This window comes from Cebus imitator, unplaced genomic scaffold (assembly GCF_001604975.1).
Source record: "Cebus imitator isolate Cc_AM_T3 unplaced genomic scaffold, Cebus_imitator-1.0 Scaffold42, whole genome shotgun sequence".
Taxonomy (NCBI): domain Eukaryota; kingdom Metazoa; phylum Chordata; class Mammalia; order Primates; family Cebidae; genus Cebus; species Cebus imitator.
This window is the reverse complement of record NW_016107357.1, coordinates 17590984-17611134: the sequence shown is the minus strand read 5'-3', so window position 1 is coordinate 17611134 and position 20151 is coordinate 17590984. Positions and strand designations below refer to the sequence as shown.

Sequence of the window (20151 nt, the reverse complement as noted above, 5' to 3'; positions counted from 1 at the left end):
GTTTGCTTTTCTGAGAAAAAAAAAAAAAAAAAAAAAAGGAGGGAGATACATTGTAAATGCAGGAAGGCTTTACAAAGGAAGAAACATTTTACCGATATCTAAAGGATGAAAAGGCTTCTTCAGGTGAAGAATGGGCAAGGGTCTTCCAGGAAGAGAGAGAACAGAGTGTAACCAAAGGCATATTATCTTTACTTAAAATCCAACTGGATGTTTATACCTCCAGGAATGTTTATGCACGTCTAAATCTGCAAATTGGCAAGTAGCAACATGAGGAAAAATGTGATCCACTGTTAGAAAGCTTTCCTAAGCTCCCTTCATCTTTCAAATAAAGTTGTGCTGGCTACATGGCATTTGAAACCTGACCTTACCCCTCAGCAGAACACTTGGGAATTCCCAGTCACCAACAAATGCTTCTTCTTTATGCCTCTGTTCTCTATTTCCTTAAGAAATGCTTCCTTCCATATCACACTCTAATGAGCTATATTCACATTTTACCCACTTATTCTTTCATTCTTTTGAACATCAAAAACATTCATTAATTTAAGCACCATCTGTCAGGGAGTCCCACTCAGATGCCATCCCTATACCTTCATAAAACTTCATTAATAGTTCCAGCCATAAGTATTCTCTTTCCCAGCTCTAGGAAGGCAGGTACACCGAACCTACAGACAGAAAGCTTTGCCTCTGTTATATCTTTGATGGTTGCTCCCGTTGCATTTGTTCTAGCTCTACCTTTAACAGTATAATACTTTCCATAAGGCAAGTATTATATTGGCTTATATATAATGGCTAAGGCACACCATAGCCATAAACTAAATCACAGCCCAAGAGTTAAGAATGGCTTGGGGCCGGGTATGGTGGCTCACACCTGTAATCCCAGCACTTTGGGAGGCCAAGGCAGGCAGATCACAAGGTCAAGAGATTGAGACCATTCTGGCCAACATGGTGAAACCTTGTCTCTACTAAAAATACAAAAATTAGCTGGGTGTGGTGGTGCATGCCCACAGTCCCAGCTACTTGGGAGGCTGAGGCAGGAGCATCCCTTGAACCTGGGAGGCAGGGGTTGTAGTGAGCCAAGATCACACCATTGTACTCCAGCCTGGCGACAGAGACTCTGTCTCAAAAAAGAATAGCTTGTACTTTTTTCAACAGTTGAAAAAAACATTGCAAGAAAAAGAAAAAAAAAAATTACAGCACATGAAAATATGAAGTCGAATTTTTAGTGCCCATAAGTACAGGCTTTTTGGGCACACAGCCATGTTCATCTGTTTGCATGTGGTCTGCGGCCACTTTCACACTACAATGTCCAAGATGAACAGAAAACATCTGACCCACAAAATCTAAAATATTTACCATCTGGCTCTTTACAGAAAAAAAAATGCACCAACTTCTGTGTTGGAGCTTCAGCTGCTGAAGTGTGTTCGCTCCAGTGATGGCTAAATCATATTCTTAGATTCAGAAAGTAAGTATACAAAACCCCAAGTGTAGTTTTCAGTTTTTCACAAGCATTCGCTTAATTCAGCTCTAATCATCTAAATTAACAGCTTTTTCTTCCCTTACCCTTAGTGCTGTTCTCTATTATTACAGTGGGTACACCATCATCAAAACCACAACCCCTGCTCTGTACTTCCACCAGTGCTGTTTCTGTTTGCATAAGCCCTCCATACTGTATTTGTGAGGACTAAGACTTCCAGAACAGCATGGGTCATCAGCACATCAGCAGCTTACTGCCTAGCAATGCCTGTACCATCTGGGGGGAGTCGGAGCTGATGATGGGATGGAGCAGAGAAGGAAGGAAGGAACAAAAGCTGGCTGTGCACTTTGCTTCCTAGCACAGCCCCTTTGTCTGAGGCTGACAGGTTAGGTGGATTAAAATATCTGCCAATCTTTTTGCAGTGTTTGAGATGAAACCGAGCAACAGGTGAACTCCAGGTAGGTTTTCTCCAACTGGTTCCCTCTGTCTTATAATTAGTGGAGACTCTTAGACTTCAGTGTTTTCCCAAGTTTTGATTTTGCTTCATTTTCTACATCTTATGAGAAACTTAATAGGAAATTAGAAGCTCATCTATGACTACAATGAGAATTCTTTAAAATCTTTTTTAAATTTCCAGAATGAGCCTTTAGCTCATATCACAAAGCATTAGAAGGTAAGATACTGATGTTGTATTATTCATTGGAATTTAATTTAGTATAAAATTAGATACGTAATTCAAGTATTCCAAAAAATGCCTTCTATTTTGGGAATTTCAATGATGTCATCTTTGCCCTTTGTGTCACCATTCTTCCCTAACTGGATAGCAGCATAAATGCATGTTAAAAATACTAAGAATAGGCCGGGCGTGGGGGCTCACCCCTGTAATCTCAGCACTTCGAGGCAGGCAGATCACCTAAGGTCAGGAGTTTGAGACCAGCTTGGAAAACATGGTGAAACCACATCTCTACTAAAAGTATAAAAATTAGCCAAGCATGGGAGCACGTGTCTGGAATCCCAGCTTCTTCGGAGACTGAAGCAGGAGAATCACTAGAACCCAGGAGGCAGAGGTTGGAGGTTTCAGTGAGCAGAGATTGTGCCACTGCACTCCAGCCTGGAAGACAGAGTGAGACTCCGTTTCAAATAAATTTAAAAAAAGGAAACTAAGAAGAATTATTTCCACATAACTTATAAATCATAATTTAACAGGCAGTTCCGTTCTGGTCCAATTATCTGCCAAAAAAACCTGTTAAATATTTTCTTATAACTCTTTTGTTCTATCCGAACTCTGTTGAAGTATCTAATCACTTATTCTACATAGACAAGATAGTCATAAAATATTAGAATATTTCCCTTCTGCCACACTTACCATCTACTTTGCTTTTCCCTAAAAATATTGGGAAATAAATATTATATAACTGAAACATAAGAATATTGAAAAATAAATATCATTATTGATAATTTATGTTCTTTCCCAACCACGGTGGTCTTTAGCCTCTCATTTCCACAAACAAAATTCTGTAAAAGTCAAAATGAAGAAAGTAGAAAGAATAAACAGCAATAATGTTAATATTTATTTCCCTATAATTGTTTTATTATTTCAATTAATTTTTAGGGAAATCATTAAGAAACAAGTAACTGCTGTTTAAGCTGTTTTCTACACTTTATGAAGTGAATCTTTCTTACATCATCTAGCATTTATCTTATACTGACACTTTTATTATTCAAAAATTCTCACTTAAATAAGATCAGTTCATCTGGAATATCACAACTATTATGCATCATTAATATCTCAATGCATTATTTATGCTGGTGAATAATGAGAAGTCACCGAATATAAAGTATTGCTCTATCATGTTCCATTACGAGAAGAAATACTTTTAATTAAAGTGATGCCATAGAATTGAAAGAAACAGAAAGAGCCTCAATTTTGTTGTATCTACAGGGGCCAGCTTCCTTTTTGCAAACCTGATAAAAATCAACAATAATGGGCTGGGCGCGGTGTCTCACGCCTGTAACCCCAGCACTTTGGGAGGCCAAGGCAGATGGATCAAGAGGTCAGGAAATTGAGACCATCCTGGCCAACCTGGTGAAACCCAGTCCCTTAAAAAAAAAAAAAAAATCAACAATACTCTTTTATACATATGGTGAATATGCATCAGTCTCAGAAATACAGAATAATTGAAATATTGGATGAAACAAATCTTAAAGATATTCTTACTACCTCTATCCAGAGTCCATGATGATCAATACCAGGAACCTATGCTTACAGCAGTCAGATAATTGAATAAGAATACTATTTTTTAATGAACGTCCCTTTTGTGGGGGCAGCACAGCATATTGATTCAGTTGTCACATCTGTATAAAATGATGGTCCTCATCTGTATAAAACTGTGCCTATGAAACCCTGGTGTTGCATGAGATTCAACCTCATGTAATGATGCTAAAATCTTTCCTGGTTTTACAACGTTTTTTGCTCAATTTTAAATTTCTGTAATAATCATTCTCAAGCACTTAAAAACTATCACTGCTTTATAACCTAGTAGAATTTGGGATCTAATTAACTGATTTATTGACTGAGACGAGTCTCACTCTGTTGCCTAGGCTGGAGTACAGCGGTACAATCATTAGAATGTCATTTAGTATAAAATTAGATATGTAATTATTTGTTAAAGTATTTATTGTCATGAGTTTTAGATCATCTGAACAAGGTGAGATCCAGCAGTATAGAGAGTCTTATGAAATGATTCATGTTAACCATTGCTTATTATTATAAACTGCACCCTGTCATGAACATGAAAAGCCAAATAAATTAGTCCCCAGTGAAACTGTCAAGCCAAATACTACAGCAATCCTTCACAGAAGTGCAAAGGCAGTTTTATTTAGCTCATTCTTCTTACAATCATTGTTTAAACATCCTCGTTCCTTGAGGAGGAAACTCAAACGAGTCTGATCTATTTCCATGGATTAAAGTTACTCTGCTGTATGAAAAAAAATATAACACATTTAAAATCTGCTCATATATGAAATATGCCTGACAGTAACCACTGAACAGCAATTATGAATGGTTTCTTGATGTACTTCAACTTAAAACCCTAGAATAACCCAAATATTATTAAAGGAACATTAGCTTAGCTGGCAATTATTCCACTTAATCAAATATTTTACTGATTGAAAAGTAATTATAAGCAAAAAGGAGAAAGAGCAATTCCCAAATATGTCCTCGCAGTGGCTATTATGACAGAGCTGCTGTACCCAGCAGTATGATTCTCCACCACAATGGCTGGTTGGCAGCAAAGCGAGCCTGCTCAGCCCATGTTCAGTGCCTAAGTCTTTCCGATCCACACTAAAATGAAATTCATACAGACTGTGTTTCCTTTTAAAAAGGTGTAGGAACACTTTTACACTGTTGGTGGGAGTGTAAATTAGTTCAACCACTGTGGAAAAGAGTGTGGTGATTCCTCAAGGATCTAGAAAGGGAAATACCATTCGACCCAGCAATCTCATTACCGGGTATATACCCAAAGGATTATAAATCATTCCATTATAAAGACACATGCATACATATGTTTATTGCAGCACTGTTCACAATAGCAAAGACTTGGAACCAACCCAAATGCCCATCAATGATAGACTGGATAAAGAAAATGTGGCACACACACACCACAGAGTACTATGCAGCCATAAAAAAGATAAGTTCATTTCCTTTGGGGAACACGGTGGAAGCTGGAAACCATCATTCTCAACAACCTGACACAAGAACAGAAAACCAAACACTGCATGTTCTCACTCATAAGTGGGTGTTGAATAATGAGAACATATGGACACAGGGAGCAGAACATCACACCGCCTGTCAGGGGGTGGGGGGTTAGGGGAGGGATAACATTAGAAGAAATACCTAATGTAGATGACAGAGTGATGGATGCAGCAAATCACCATGGCACGCGTATACCTATGTAACAAACCTTCATGTTCTGCATATGTACCGCAGAACTTAAAGGATAAAAAAATAAATAAAAAGGATGTGCCCAAGAGTAAAACTGGGTTGCAAAAATTTAACACCAGCTCTCAGGAATACAAATTATATTCCCTTATCTCCTACTCAGAAATGGTTTTATACTATACTTCTCTCTCCAAAAGTTAATCAGATTTTTTAAAGTATTAATTAAAACAATATAAATAAGGTAAAACTATATTTTCTATTTCAAGAGCAAAGGTTCCTGGGACTGAGTACATATTCTTTTCTATATGATGAATGAATATATTAACATAACCTACTTATCCAATTTGAGCTTTAAAAAATCTCCCAGCCAGGTGTCATAGCTCACACCTGTAATCTCAGCACTTTGGGAGGCTGAGGCAGGAAGATCGCTTGAGCCCAGGACTTGAGACCAACCTGGGCAACAAAGTGACACCCCATCTCTACTAAAAAAAAAAAAAAAAAAAAAAACAGAAAAACGAAAATTAGCTGGGTGTGGTGGTGTGTGCCTGTAGTCCTAGATACCTGGAAGGCTGAGGTGAAAGACAGCTTGAGCCCAGGAGGCAGATGCTGCAGTGAGCCCAGATCACACTACGTCACACTAGCCTGGGCAGCAGGGCCAGATCCTGACTCAAACAAAATTAAAAATCCACAAGAAAAACAGAAACTGCACTTCAAATCTGCGATCCTCAAAATTCTACTGATGAAATACACATATAGGAAATTAATTTATTAGCACATGTATATATGATGAAAACATAGCACATTAGTGAGATTATCAAAAATAGCAAACATACATAATGTTAAAGTTTAATGACTTTATATTGGTGAGAAGTTAGACTAAGACTATTATTTTTTGCTTATTCATTTAGTTACTTATTTTCAGACAGGGTCTCACTCTGTCACCCAGGCTGCAATGCAGTGATACGATCTTGGCTCACTTCTGCCTTGGCTCACTGCAGCCTCGAACTGTTGGGCTCAAGCAATCCTCCTGCCTCAGCCTCCTGAATAGCTGGGACCACAGGCACAAGCCACCAGACCCAGCTAATTTTAAAATTTTTGTAGAGACAGGGCCTGGTCTTTAGGGACCTCACCTCACCTAATTTCTTAGTTTTGGAGAGAGACAGGGTGTCAGTATCTTGCCAGGTTATGTGGCCATTGATTTTATCACCTGCTACCTTAAGAATTTCTCTCAGCAATACATTCCTGTAATAGTTTTTTTCCATTGATGAATTTTGGGGGATTTTCAGGTATATAATCAAATTATCTTCAACTAGAAATAGTTTTACCTCTTCATGTCTGATCTTCCGTGTCTAATTACGTTGGCTCTTACCCCCAACATAGGCATGTATCGCAGAGGCCATACTGGACATCCTTCTTTAACTTATACTGACTTTAACTGCTAGTGTACTACCTTAAAGAAAGTGTTGACTTTTGAACTGAAGTGTGTGTGTGCACATGTGCTTATAAAACAATGTTAAGGAGATATTTTATTATTTTTATTTATTTTTATTTGAGGACTCTCACTCTGTCGCCAGGCTGCAGCGCAGTGGCATAACCTCGGCTCACCACAACCTCTGCCTCCCAAGTTCAAGCAATTCTCCTGCCTCAGCCTACCGAGTACCTGGGATTACAGGCATGCACCACCACACCCAGCTAATTTTGTATTTTTAGTAGAGACGGAGCTTCTCCTTGTTAGTTAGGCTGGTCTCAAACCCTAGACCTCAGGTGATCCGCACGCCTTGGCCTCCCAAAGTGCTGGGACTGCAGGCATGAGCCATTGCAGCCGGCTATTTTTTTTTTTTTTTTTTTTTTTTTACTGTATGTCTATACATATAATACTTTAAGTTCTAAGGTACATGTGCAGATCATGCAGATTTGTTACATAGGTATACATGTACCATGGTTGTTTGCTGCATCCATCACCCTGTCATCTACATTAGGTATTTCTCCTAATGCTATCCTTCCCCTAGCTCCCCACCCCCCTGACAGGCCCCCTCGTGTGATGTTCCCCTCACTGTGTCCATATGTTCTCATTGTTCAACTCCCACTTATGAGTGAGAACACACGGTGTTTGGTTTTCTGTTCTTGTGTCAGTTTGCTGAGAATTATGGTTTCCAGTTTTATCCATGTCCCTGCAAAGGACATGAACTCATCCTTTTTTATGGCTGCATAGTATTCCATGGTATACATCTGCCACATTCTCTTTATCCAGTCTATCATTTTTAAACATAAATAGAATTGGAATTTTGTCCAGTGTGTTTTCCCTATTATGGATAAGTTCAAAGAATTTTTCTTATCTTTCCTAATATGAATAATTATATTAATTGATTTATAGTATTGAGCTATTCTCGGATTCCTGGAATAACCTGCATTAGTCATGATAAAGATTTTAATGCAACATTGCTTAAAATATTTTATCTCAGAAAATTTCTGTATCAATATAACTAAAACTGATCTATAAATTACCTTTGTGACTTTTTTTTTAATTTTGAAATCGATATTACATTTATTTGACAAAATAAACTTGAAACTTTTCCTTCTTTTACTATACTTCGGAGTAATTTCAGTAGCATAATTAAGTAGGGAGTATCTGATGGTGCATGGCAGCAAATATTTTCATTACACTATGAACTTAATGTGGTAAATTTTTATTTTATTGAAATTACTCATTTCATGAAGATTTTAAAGTTCACCTGCATGTAGTTACACAAATGGTCCCTTATGACTTAATTTCCTTTTTTGATCATTATCCCCTTCCAACCCATATGTAACTTCTAATAATTGATCCCTTTCCCTTGGTTAGATTAACTCATGGTTTGTTTACATTGATGATATCTTTCAAAAAACCAATTTTCAAAAGTAACTCATCAATTTCCTTCTTATCTTCATGAATACCATTTTTTTTTTGCTTTATTTTGCTTACTTTGTTGTTCTCCCAGTTTTTATATGGTTAATTCATTTATTTTAAATTTTTATTTTTAATAATATATGCATTTAGGCCAGGCATGGTGGCTCACACTTGTAATCCCAACACTTTGGGAGGCTGAGGCTGGTGGATCAACTGAGGTCAGGAGTTCCAGACCAGCCTGGCCAACATGTCAAAACCCCGTCTCTACTAAAAATAAAAAATTAGCCAGGAATGGTGGAGGGCACCTAAAATCCTAGCAACTCAAGAGGCTGAGACAGAAGAATTACTTGAACGCAGGAGGTGGAGGTTTCAGTGAGCCGAGTTCGTGCCACCTCACTCCAGACTGGGCAACAGAGCGAGACGTTGTCTCAAAAAATTAAACAAATAAAATAAAATAACAGATATAAGCATTTGATGCTATAGATTTTACTCCGATAACTTCTTTAGCTATAGCCCACGCTTTCTGAAACATCAGATGTTCATTATCATTATGTTCAAGGACCTCTTCAATTTTATTTTATATTTTGCCTTTGACCCAAGATTTAACTAATGGTATACATTTTAACTTTCAGATAGAGAGGTCTTTTGTGTGTTTTTTGTTTTTAGGGGGTGATTTTGTTTTTGCTTTTTAAAAAATCCACTTCTAGTTTCATTTCTTTATAGTTAAATTTGTATTATTGCTACTCTTTGGAACCTACTGAGGTTTTCTTTGTGGCCTAAAATATTGTCAATATTCTTGAATATGGTTTGTAAACTTTAAAGAAAGATATACTCTATTTTTTCAGTTCGTATTTTGACATACCTCTATAAGGTCAACCTTATTGATTATGCTAAGCATTTTACTTATTTTTTTCAAGTTAAAATGTGTTACATCTCTTATTACTGGTATATATCTGTTTCTCTTTGCAACGCCTGAGGTTTCTATTTTGTAAAAGTTATATCTGTTATTGGGGTCATGAAATTACTTTGTCTTCATTGAGAACTGTACCCTTTAGCATTATGAAAAAAAATCCTTCTTCATCTTGAAGTTTTTTAGTCTAAATTATGCCTTGTGAAATCATGAGATAAAGACGCCAGCTTTCTCTTTATTTGCTCCTCTTGGTATATCCTTTTCTATCCTTTCATTTTGCCCTTTCTGAATGCCTTTGTTTTTGTATACATAGTGTTAGATGTGGCTTTGCAGTCACACTTATAATGGTAAGTTCTTATTTTAATAGGTAAGTCCAACTCACTTATAATTGTTTATACAATCGATACATTTTGGCTTCAGTTCTCTTAGACTGTTAAAATGCATATTTTAATTAAACTACCATAAATATACAATTTCATTTTAAACAAAAATGAAATTTTTCCTTTTAGTTAAAATATTTTATGTGTATGGTGTGTGTAGGGGGGTGTGTATGTATCACCCATAGATGATATATATATATATACAGACATGCATCACTCAATGATGGGGACACATCCTAGAAATGTGTCATCAGGTGATCTCATCATTATGTATACATCATGCAGTGTAGGTAACACAGACCTAAATGGTACAGCTCCTACACCTAGGTATATATGGTATAGCCTGTTGTTCCTGGGCTACAAATGTGTGCAGCATATCACAACACTGAAGGAGTAGTGTAACTGCAGGCAACACAACGGTATCTGTTTATATAAACTTATCACGAAATAAAAAAAAAACGTAAAAATGTGATATAAAAGGTAAAAATGGTTCGCCCATATAGGGCACCTACAATGAATGGAGCTTGCAGGCCTGGAAGATGCTCTGGTGAGTCAGTGAGTGAGTAGTAGGTGAATGTGAAGGCCTCTGACATGACCCTACTGTAGGCTTTAGAAGCGCTGTACACTTAGGCTGCACTAAATTTATTTTTAACATTTTCTTTGTTCAATGATAAATTAACCCTAGCTTATTGTAACTTTTTACTTTATAAACTTTTTTTAACTTTATTTTTGTAATAGCACTTAGCTTATACAAACACATATAGCTGTAAGAAAATATTTTCTTTATATCTTTATTCTAGAAGCCTCATTTCTATTTAAAAAATTTTCTTAACTTTTTAAACTTTTTTGTTGAAAACTAAAACTGAAACACACATTGTCATAGCCCTACACGAGATTGGGATCATAAAGACATCACTAGGCAATAGGAATTTTTCAACTCCATTATAATCTTACATGGGACTGCTGTCATATATGTGGTATGTGGTACACAGCTGTATCATATATATGAGATATGTATATATACACATCATATAGATAGGATATATATGAGCATTAAGTATGCATTTTTATATTTAAATGAAACATATCTACATTATCACATAGCTACATTAAATATATATTTATAATATACACATGTTTATATATTATATATTTATATAGAGTATATTATATTAATATTAATATTAAATATTAAGATTATATTAATCTTCATAGTATTAATATTATAAAGGTAAATATGTAAATATTTAATATATGTTATATCATACACCACATAAAATATATAATCTGTATTTATTAACCAACATATTATGAATATATATTAATTTATAATGTAAATATATTAATATATGTATTATATGATCTGAACGTATAAAATATTTTATATTTATAATATAAATGTATTTATTGTTTTTATTATACTATTATTTATAATATAAATGTTTATAAAATATGTAACATATAAATATATTTTTATATATCTCTTTTGTTTAGGAAGTTTGGCCTTCCATAATACTTACATTTTTAAATAATATCCTTAAGACATTTTTTTGATTACTATTTCTTAGTTCTATGACCAATATTGCAAATAGCTAATCTATTTGTCTCCCAATTAAAGTTTATTGTTTACTTTTAGACTATACCTATAAAGCAATCAGAAAGTTGAATTTTTATAAACTCTCCCCACTCTCCCATTTTTTGGTAGTCATACTGATTTTACCTTGTCAGAGGATAAAACCATTCCCTGAGACACCCTCCGACCTAAAACCATCGTTCCATCTCAGGTCCTGGGGTAAATGTGTCTTGAATGCTCACCACCATTCCTCATACCAGAGTCTCTACTGCAATTTGGTTTTCTGTAGTGGAGGGGTCCCCAATCCCTGGGCCATGGACCAGTACCAGTCAGTGGCCCCCTAGGCACCAGGCCACACAGCAGGAGGTCAGCAGCAGGCAAGCTTCATCTGTAGGCACAGCGGCTCCCCGTGGCTGACACTACCCTGAGCTCTGCCTCATGTCTAATCAGCAGCAGCATTAGATTCTCATAGGAGTGCGAATGTTATTGTGAACTGCGCATGTGAGGGATCTAGGCTGTACACCCTTTTATGAGAATCTAATGCCTGACGATCTCTCACTGTCTCCCTCTACCCGCAGATGGGACTGCCTAGTTGCAGAAAAACATGCTCAAGGCTCCCACTGATTCTACATTATGGTGAGTTGTAGAATTATTTTATTATATTTTACAATGTAATAACAATAGAAATAAAGTGCGCAATAAATGTAATGTACTTGAATCGCCCCAAAACCACCCCCTATCCCTGGTTCATGGAAAAATCGTCTTCCACAAAATCATTTCCTTCGGATTTTCGAAGGTTTTCGCTTTTCTACCTTCTCTGTCTCTGCAGATGGTAAGCTGTGGGTTTATGTGCTCTGGTATGCCTTCTCATGCAGTTTCCAGGTCTAAAATTAGTTTTTCTTTCATTTGGAATTCGCGCCTGTTATTCAGCTCCCTTTTCCAAATCTGTGTTATCTATTCATCTTACTTCTGAGTTAAGAACGTATTTTGGCCGGGCATGGTGGCTCATGCCTGCAGTCCCAGCACTTTGGAAGGCCGAGGTGGGCAGATCACTTGAGGTCAGGAGTTTAAGACTAGCCTGGCCAACATGGTGAAACCCATTCTACTAAAAATACAAAAATTAGCTGGGTGTGGTGGTGGGCACCTGTAATCCTAGCTACTCCGGGGCTGAACACAGGAGAATTGCTTGAACCTAGGAGGCAGAGGTTGCAGTGAGCCGAGACCGTGCCATTGCACTCCAGACTGGGCAACAGAGCAAGACTCCATCTCAAAAAAAGAAAGAAAAAAGAATGTTGATCTTTTAGTTCATTTTGAAATCGTTTTATTTAACTAGTTGACCTTCATTACCTTTAGACATTATTCTGCTTCTTATTCTTTTTTATATATAAAATTATATATATGCATGTAAATCACATATTAAGTATAATTATAATTATGTAAGTTACATTACTCCACGAATACATATAAATCACAATAATATACATATTATAAAATTATAACATCTACAGGCAACACAAGCACATCAAATGTCCGATAAAAATTGAGATGCTTTTTCTTGTACTTTTAGGGAGAAGAGAGAGCGTAGTCTTTTTGGTTTTGTTTTTTGTTTTTTTACAGCTCTAGAGCTCCTTGTTCTGTGGTTCTCATCACTGCTTGAAACATGGCCTCTTGGCTGGGTGTGGTGGCTCACGCCTGTAATTCCAACACTTTGGGAGGCTGAGATGGGTGGATCACCAGGTCAGGAGTTCGAGACCAGCCTGGGCAACATGGTGAAACTCCATCTCTACTAATATACAAAAAATTAGCCAAGCGTGGTGGCAGGCACCTGTAATCCCAGCAACTCAGCAAGCTGAGGCAGGAGAATCGCTTGAACCCAGGAGGCGGAGGTTGTAGTGAGCCGAGATTGCACCACTGCACTCCAGAATAGGCGACAGAGCCAGACTCCGTCAAAAAAAAAAAAAAAAAGAAAAAGAAAGAAACATGGCTTCTTCTGATATCTATTGGTTCTGCTTCCCTGTATTGTTTTGGTTTGATCCTGCTCTATCCTTTGCCCCATCACCCCTGCAATTTCTTCGCAGAGCAGGTCTTTGACCTGTAAAGGAGCTTTATATGTTAAGTTATAAAAGTCCACGGGGTCAAAGTTACTCCAGAAACATCTCACCTTACCATGCCATGGTTCCTTTGCTCCCTCTGAGTTTTGGTTATTTTTTCTTTTTCTTTTTTTTTTTTAATTCTTATAAGACAGAATCTTGCTGTATCAGCCAGGCTGGAGTACAGTGGTGTGATCTCGGCTCACTGCAACTTTCGTTTCCTGGGTTCAAGTTGATTCTCCTGCCTCAGCCTCCCAAGTAGCTGGGATTACAGGTGTTTATCACCACACCCAGCGAATTTTTGTATTTTTAGTAGAGACAGGGTTTTGCTATGCTGGCCAGACTGGTCTTGAACTCCTGACCTCAAGTGATCCGCCTGCCTTGGATCCCAAAGTGCTGGGATTACAGGCATGAGCCACCGCACCTGGAGTGGCTGCTGTTTTCACATTGGCCCACCATGCTTTCCAGCAAGGATTTGTCACTGCTTTTCGGAGACAATAGAAATCACGTTGCCTTTCTTGCACTTTTCTATATATTTACTGACACCGTATGTAGGAATAACTTGCCACTTAGTTTGTCTTAGACACTCTATTGTCTACAGGTGTGAGTTTTACCCTCTTCACAGCTCTGTCTGGTTTTATGAGATTCAAATAGATGAAAAACTATACCTTTCTGATAATTTCTCATTTCTCCCTAAATTTTTAATAACAACAAGGTGGGTCTGTCTCAAAGTAAATAGCTCCTAAAAGCAAAACCTCAACTTCTAATTCCTGAGAGACACAAACGAATATTCATTCACATACAGAATATACAGTAAATATCCACAATTAGGAATCAGGAATAACTAATCAAAATGTATCAACAGATTTAAGTGTTTCTATTTCTGCAAGAAAATCTATGCTGAAATTATAAACAATTCCCTTTTAGGCAAAGATCGGCCTAAAAGAATAAATACCCTAGGAGCATTTGTCTCAAAAAGTAAGTTCTGCCTTTGATTTTAAAATTCTGTAGCGTAAGATATATCTGGGTTCATTTCCAAGGGTACATACATAACTTACAGTGTCTGACTACTTACTATCAACAATCTTTCTGTCCTTGCCACCTTTATGATCAATGCAGGAGATACCAATTTGAGGAAAAAAGCCATATCCCGATGAAAATCAAATCCAGATACATCTATGTGACATACATCTATACCCAAGTTTACATATTTTAAACATGAACTGAGAACTAGAGTTTTGACTTTTTGTGAATATATTAAAGGGAAAACCGGGCTTATAAAAATGTAATTAGCCAAGACTGTTGGTTCCTTTTCAAACTTAATAATCCATTAAATCTTCCAAGCCCTTATTAGTTCTCAAATTGTATCATTAATTTACTTGTTTGCTTTTATACTAGAATATAAACATCATGGGGCAAGGACTTTGTGTATTTTTTGCTAACAATCATACCCCTAGTTCTTTGTACCCAGGAGAGACTCAGTTAAAAATCAGCTTAATGGAGAGTGAAAACATTTTTATACCCCCTTTCATTTATATGGTATGTGCTCCACAGAAAATAGTAGTGAGCTCATAAATAACTTCAATGACACTAGTAAAACTTGCATATTTGAATAGCCTTGAAAGCCTTCATCCCACCTTGGAATTGGAAGTGGACTCCAAGAAACAAAGTCTGTTGCCAAATCCTTCTGCTGCCAAGCATAGTTTCTGCTGTTCTTTGTGGATGGTTGCAGTGCACTGCAGGACCACTTCATCATCCTGCAAAGGGGAAGAACAGGAAAAAGAGGTGAGACTTGACATGACTACACAGTCCAAATGAGATCTTGAAGAACATTATTTTAGTGCATTTTAAAAATCTGTGCCAAATGTAAAAACTACCATCAAGGCTTGTCACAGTGGCTCATGCCTGTAATCCCAACACTTTGGGAGGCTGAGTAGGGTGGATCACTTGAGGTCGGGAGTTCGAGACCAGCCTGACCAACATCGAGAAACCCCATCTCTACTAAAAATACAAAATTAGCTGGGTATGGTGGTGCATGCCTATAATCCCAGCTACTCAAGGAGGCTGGGGCAGGAGAATCGCTTGAACCCAGGAGGCGGAGGTTACAGTGAGTCGAGACTGTGCCACTGCACTCCAACCTGGGCAATAGAGCAAGACTTTGATCTCAAAAAAAAAAAAAAAAAAAAAAAAAAAAAAAAAAAAAAAAAAAGAAAAAGAAAAAGAAAAAAAAAAACCTACTGTCAAAAACACAACCAAAAGAGACCTCTACAGAATCAATCCCTAATGCACTTTTTACTTGCAAAAAGGCAACTGGATGGGGAGCAGAGGGGAGCCACCGCCATTCAAGGCAATCAGTAGTTTTCTGACTGTACTGACTGATTCCCAGAGGCAACCTGAACAAATAAAAGTAAAATGCAGGATTTTCATATTATCACGATTTTAGTCATCAAAATTAACACGCAATTGTCTGATGCATTTCTAGGACACCACGTATCATCAAGAATAGCAGACACACATGTCATTTTAAAACGCACACGGGAAAACAGGTCAATAACAGAACTTTCTCAGTTCAAAGTGATGGTAAAAGTCATCTTAGTTCGACCACGCATTAGTTGCTTAATCATATCTGGAAGGATTCTGAGTTACTTGAAAATATACAGAGACAATTTCTTATTTCAGTCCTTAGAAAGCCAAAACGGGTTTCTGATCAATTAATTAAGCAAGGTTAGTGAAGAAACTGTACATGGGAAAAGATGAAAAACAGAATGACTCAATACAGGCAGCGGGAGTGCTGCACGAATCATGGACTTTAGAAGAAGCAAGATCTGGATTCCCATCCTAGCTCACGATGCACTGGGCTATATGATCTGAGGCAAAGCACTGAATTTCTAAAATGGTGAAGGAAATCCAATAAAGCATCTTACAAAATGACTAGCATACAAAAGGCGCCAAATGCCCAGTAAGCAAAAGGAAAATACAGATTCTAAGTGGCAAATACCTAAAACGTCTGACCATTTACGTGTTTTGACATGTCAACCTCAAAGAAACGAAAGAAAACGTAACAGAGTAGTGAATGAGCAACATAATCAACGCTTCTAATTAGAGAGAAAAGGGACGCACAACATACTCAGGAAGCCCTTTACCGAGGTAGAATGGCAGGGCAGAAGTGATGAGAATCAAGCCTCAAAAGCAGACAGCAAGTTTTTTTTTGTTTTTTGTTTGTTTGTTTTTGTTTGTTTTTTGCTAACTAAAGAATATGCTATATAAATTAGAAAGGTGCCACTCTAATTTGTATTTACAATCCTTGTCACATTTGTATTTGCCATTATTTCCTAGACGGTAGCAGCAATACTTAATAGCATGGCTTATAGTTCCAGCCACAGGCAAAGCCAAACTTTTTTTAACCACCACCTCCTAACTGATCTTGCAGGTGCTCACTGATTTTCAGTGAACATTCATTTGTTTTCCTTAAAAAATCATTTGCTACAAAAATAGCATTATTCTCCTATGATGGGTACATCTGATTATAAATTCATGTCCAGCGTGGCTCTAATAAAAACAATCAAGAAGTCCTTTGGAGCTTATATAATCTGCAAAATCAAAGCTATATCGTGTTCCAAATACGCAGTGCAATAAAAAAAAGAACCAAAAATTGTGCTGATGTGCTCAATGCCTTATCAAATCACCAGAGGCTTTTACTATTTTGTCTCACCTACCCTGGGGAACTAACTCTAACAAGCAAACTACACTCTTGAGTAAGATGAGCTCTTTCGGATGCTGGAGGCTACCTAAACACAATTTAGTACACAGTTGGTTACTAACGGAAGACAGTTTGGGAATGAGAATAAGAGAAGACAGCAAGGCAGGGTGAAAACAAAACCACAGGCATATGGAACAAGTGGGAGTAACAGAGCTTACTCAGTGAGCCCCAGAAGAAGGGAAGGCACACCATCTTTACCAAAAGTACAGTCAATGCCCAACCTGGCATTAACTTACTTAATCCTCACTATACCCTGTGGGATAACAATGACCCACACATATCTAAATGAGGAAAATGAGGCATAAAGTAGCTTGTTACTCTCAGAGGGCTTATCAGACATATTTCCAGAAATTGATCAGTAAGCCTAATTTATCTGAATTAGATTCAGATAATTCAGTCTGTAGTCCCACACTGCTTCTAGAGATTCAATTGATTTGTACCATCTTTCTTGTCTATAAAAGTGCTTCTCAATCTGTAAGATGCATCCTGTCACCCATGGATCCTGCTAAGATACAGATTCTGATTGGGAAGGTCTTGGGTGGGGCTGATTGTACATTTCTAACAAGCTCTCCAGTATAACCCACATGCTGAGGATCTAGGGCCCAGAAAAGATACAGATTCTAAGAAAGATATGAGTATCATTTTTTGTTCTAGTTGTTTGGTTTTTTGTTTTTTTTTTTTTGTATTTTTTTTTTTAAGGCACAGTCTCACTCTGTTACCCAGGCTGGAATGCAGTGGCACAATCCCAGCTCACTGCAATCTCCACGTCCTGGGTTCAAGCGATTCTCCTGCCTCAGCCTCCTCAGCAGCTGGGACTACAGGCGAGCGCTACCATGCCCTGCTCTATTTTTGTATTTTTAGTAGAGACAGGGTCTCACTATGTTGCCCAAGCTGGTCTCACAGTCCCAAGCTCAGGCATTCCACCCACCTCGGCCTCCCAAAGTGCCAGGATTACAGACATGAGCCACTGTGCCCAGCCAGATATGAATATCTTTTCGGTATATGATATAGGAAACCTATAGGAGTTTGAAGATAATCATTAACAGTCAAAATAAGCCTATGTACTTTGGACAAATCAGAAATTAGAGCTCATGTGGAGATGCCCATTAATATGTGAGACATAACAATTATATAAGGGAAAGGAATAAATTTAAATATTATATTAAGCTGTCCAATCCAATCTAAGAAAGCAACTCACTTATGCAAAGTTTCGCATCAGTCCAGTGCCTTGACGTTGTATGACGGAGTGCCTGGCAATGAAGCAACATTAAGTTCAGGGGAGCTATGCTCTACCACCACGGAGAGACGCTATTGCCACAGCTTTCAATCATGGTTCGGCTTTGAATGGCACAACCTAATCCAGCGGACTCATCAAAGTTTTTGCCAGTTTACTCAGGAGCTCTGTTTATTTTACTTTCCAGTGAGCAAAAGCTTCCTTTTGGACAGGAAGTAAAATATACCGAACACTTAATAAACCAAACACCAATTCACAAGCCACCTGCCAGTTGCTTTTAATTATTCCATCATTCATCTCAAAGCACACTTCCTGTCTAGAATCACTGTGGTCTGAGAGCATGCAGAGTAGGCATCTGAGAGGTTTTGATAAATAGCTTAATGTTTTCTATTTATTGTTATCCATATGTAATAAATCTGCTAATTTACATATATATGAAGTGTACATGAAGATATTGCACGCAAACATGCGCGCACACACACACACAATCTAGTTTCTTTTCCAAGAATAAAGATCAACACTGCCTAATACTGATGGGATCCAGAGGGTTAACCTGTCTTCACAGAACAATAAAGATATTAATTAAAGTATGTCATCCTGGGTCATAAGGCCTCTTCCGAATTAGTCTTTGCTATTCAGCCCCTGAGGTGCAGACTTGTAATTCAGGTCTTGCTTTTGCATTTTGGTTTTATGTGCCAATAGTGTTTCTGAGTGCTTGAATGCACATGATGACCATCATTTTTCTTACCTTGGCCCATAAAAACTAAAAGCACCCTAAATATTCACCCTTTACTAAGTAAACTTGAAAAAACAAATTTACTGATCCTTCTTTATACAAATTCTGGATGCAATAATAAATAATCAACCATTTACAAGAAACCTGAGCAATGAGATAAATGGAAGCACTTACATACGGGTGACATTCACCTTGGAGTCACCAAGTCCTATGGATTCTACTCCATCAATACTTCCCAATCCATCAACTTCTCACCACCCTAGTCCAAGCTACCATCATCTCCCATTTTGACATCTTCAAAATCCACCGAATGGTTCTCCACCCTGCAAACTCCCTTCCAAGGAGCTTTAGCTTGAGGCCACACTGGACTATGTGCTGGCTTAAAACCCTTCAGTGGTTTCCAGTTGCTCTAAAGATAAAAGCCAAAAATGCTTCAGCCAGCCAGGCACAGTAGCTCACACCTGTAATCCCAGCACCTTGGAAGGTCGAGGCAGGTGGATCACTTGAGATCAGGAGATCAAGATCAGCCTGGCCAAAATGATGAAACCCCATCTCTACTAAAAATACAAAAATTAGCCAGGTATGGTGGTGTGCACCAGTAGTCCCAGCAACTTAGGAGGCTGAGGCAGGAGAATCTCTTGAACCTGGGAAGCAGAGGTTGCAGAGAGCCAAGACTATACTACTGCACCCCAGCCTGGGCAACTGAGCAAGACTCCATCTCAAAACAAACAAACAAACAAAATCCTTCCGTCTACAAGGCCCTGCGTTGCATGGGCTGGCACCAGCCCAGTATCTCCAGCCAACCTCCCTTCATCCCTGTGCTCCTACAGGACTTTTGCACGCACCATTAAACCGCTTTCTCTCTTCTCTAGTTAACACTTATCCATCTTTCAATCTCAACCCAGGCATCCTTTCAAAGCTGTTTGAGATTGGACCCACCAGGCTGTTAATTCCTCTGGTTTGTGCTCCCATAACATTGTATTTTTTTCGTTAATTTCCTCAATTGTTGTTATGCATTCATTTGTGTAATTTTTGTCTGATTATTAAACTGAGTCTGTGCCAGGCATGATGGCTCAGGCCTGTAATCCCAGCACTTTGGGAGGCCAAGGTAAGCAGATCACCTGAGTTCAGGAGTTCAAGACCAGCCTGGCCAAAATGGTGAAACAA

At 37.9% G+C, this 20151-nt stretch overlaps 1 protein-coding gene across 1 annotated transcript in view; it reads right to left on the bottom strand.

Annotated features, from left to right (window-relative positions):
* The window catches only part of RYR2 (ryanodine receptor 2), a 787527-nt gene that overhangs the window by 554389 nt on the left and 212987 nt on the right, over positions 1 to 20151 (bottom strand). The window contains exon 2 of the mRNA XM_037737814.1: positions 14892 to 15011. Coding sequence (XP_037593742.1) covers positions 14892 to 15011 — 120 coding nt within the window. The remainder of the gene's footprint in view (positions 1 to 14891; positions 15012 to 20151) is intronic.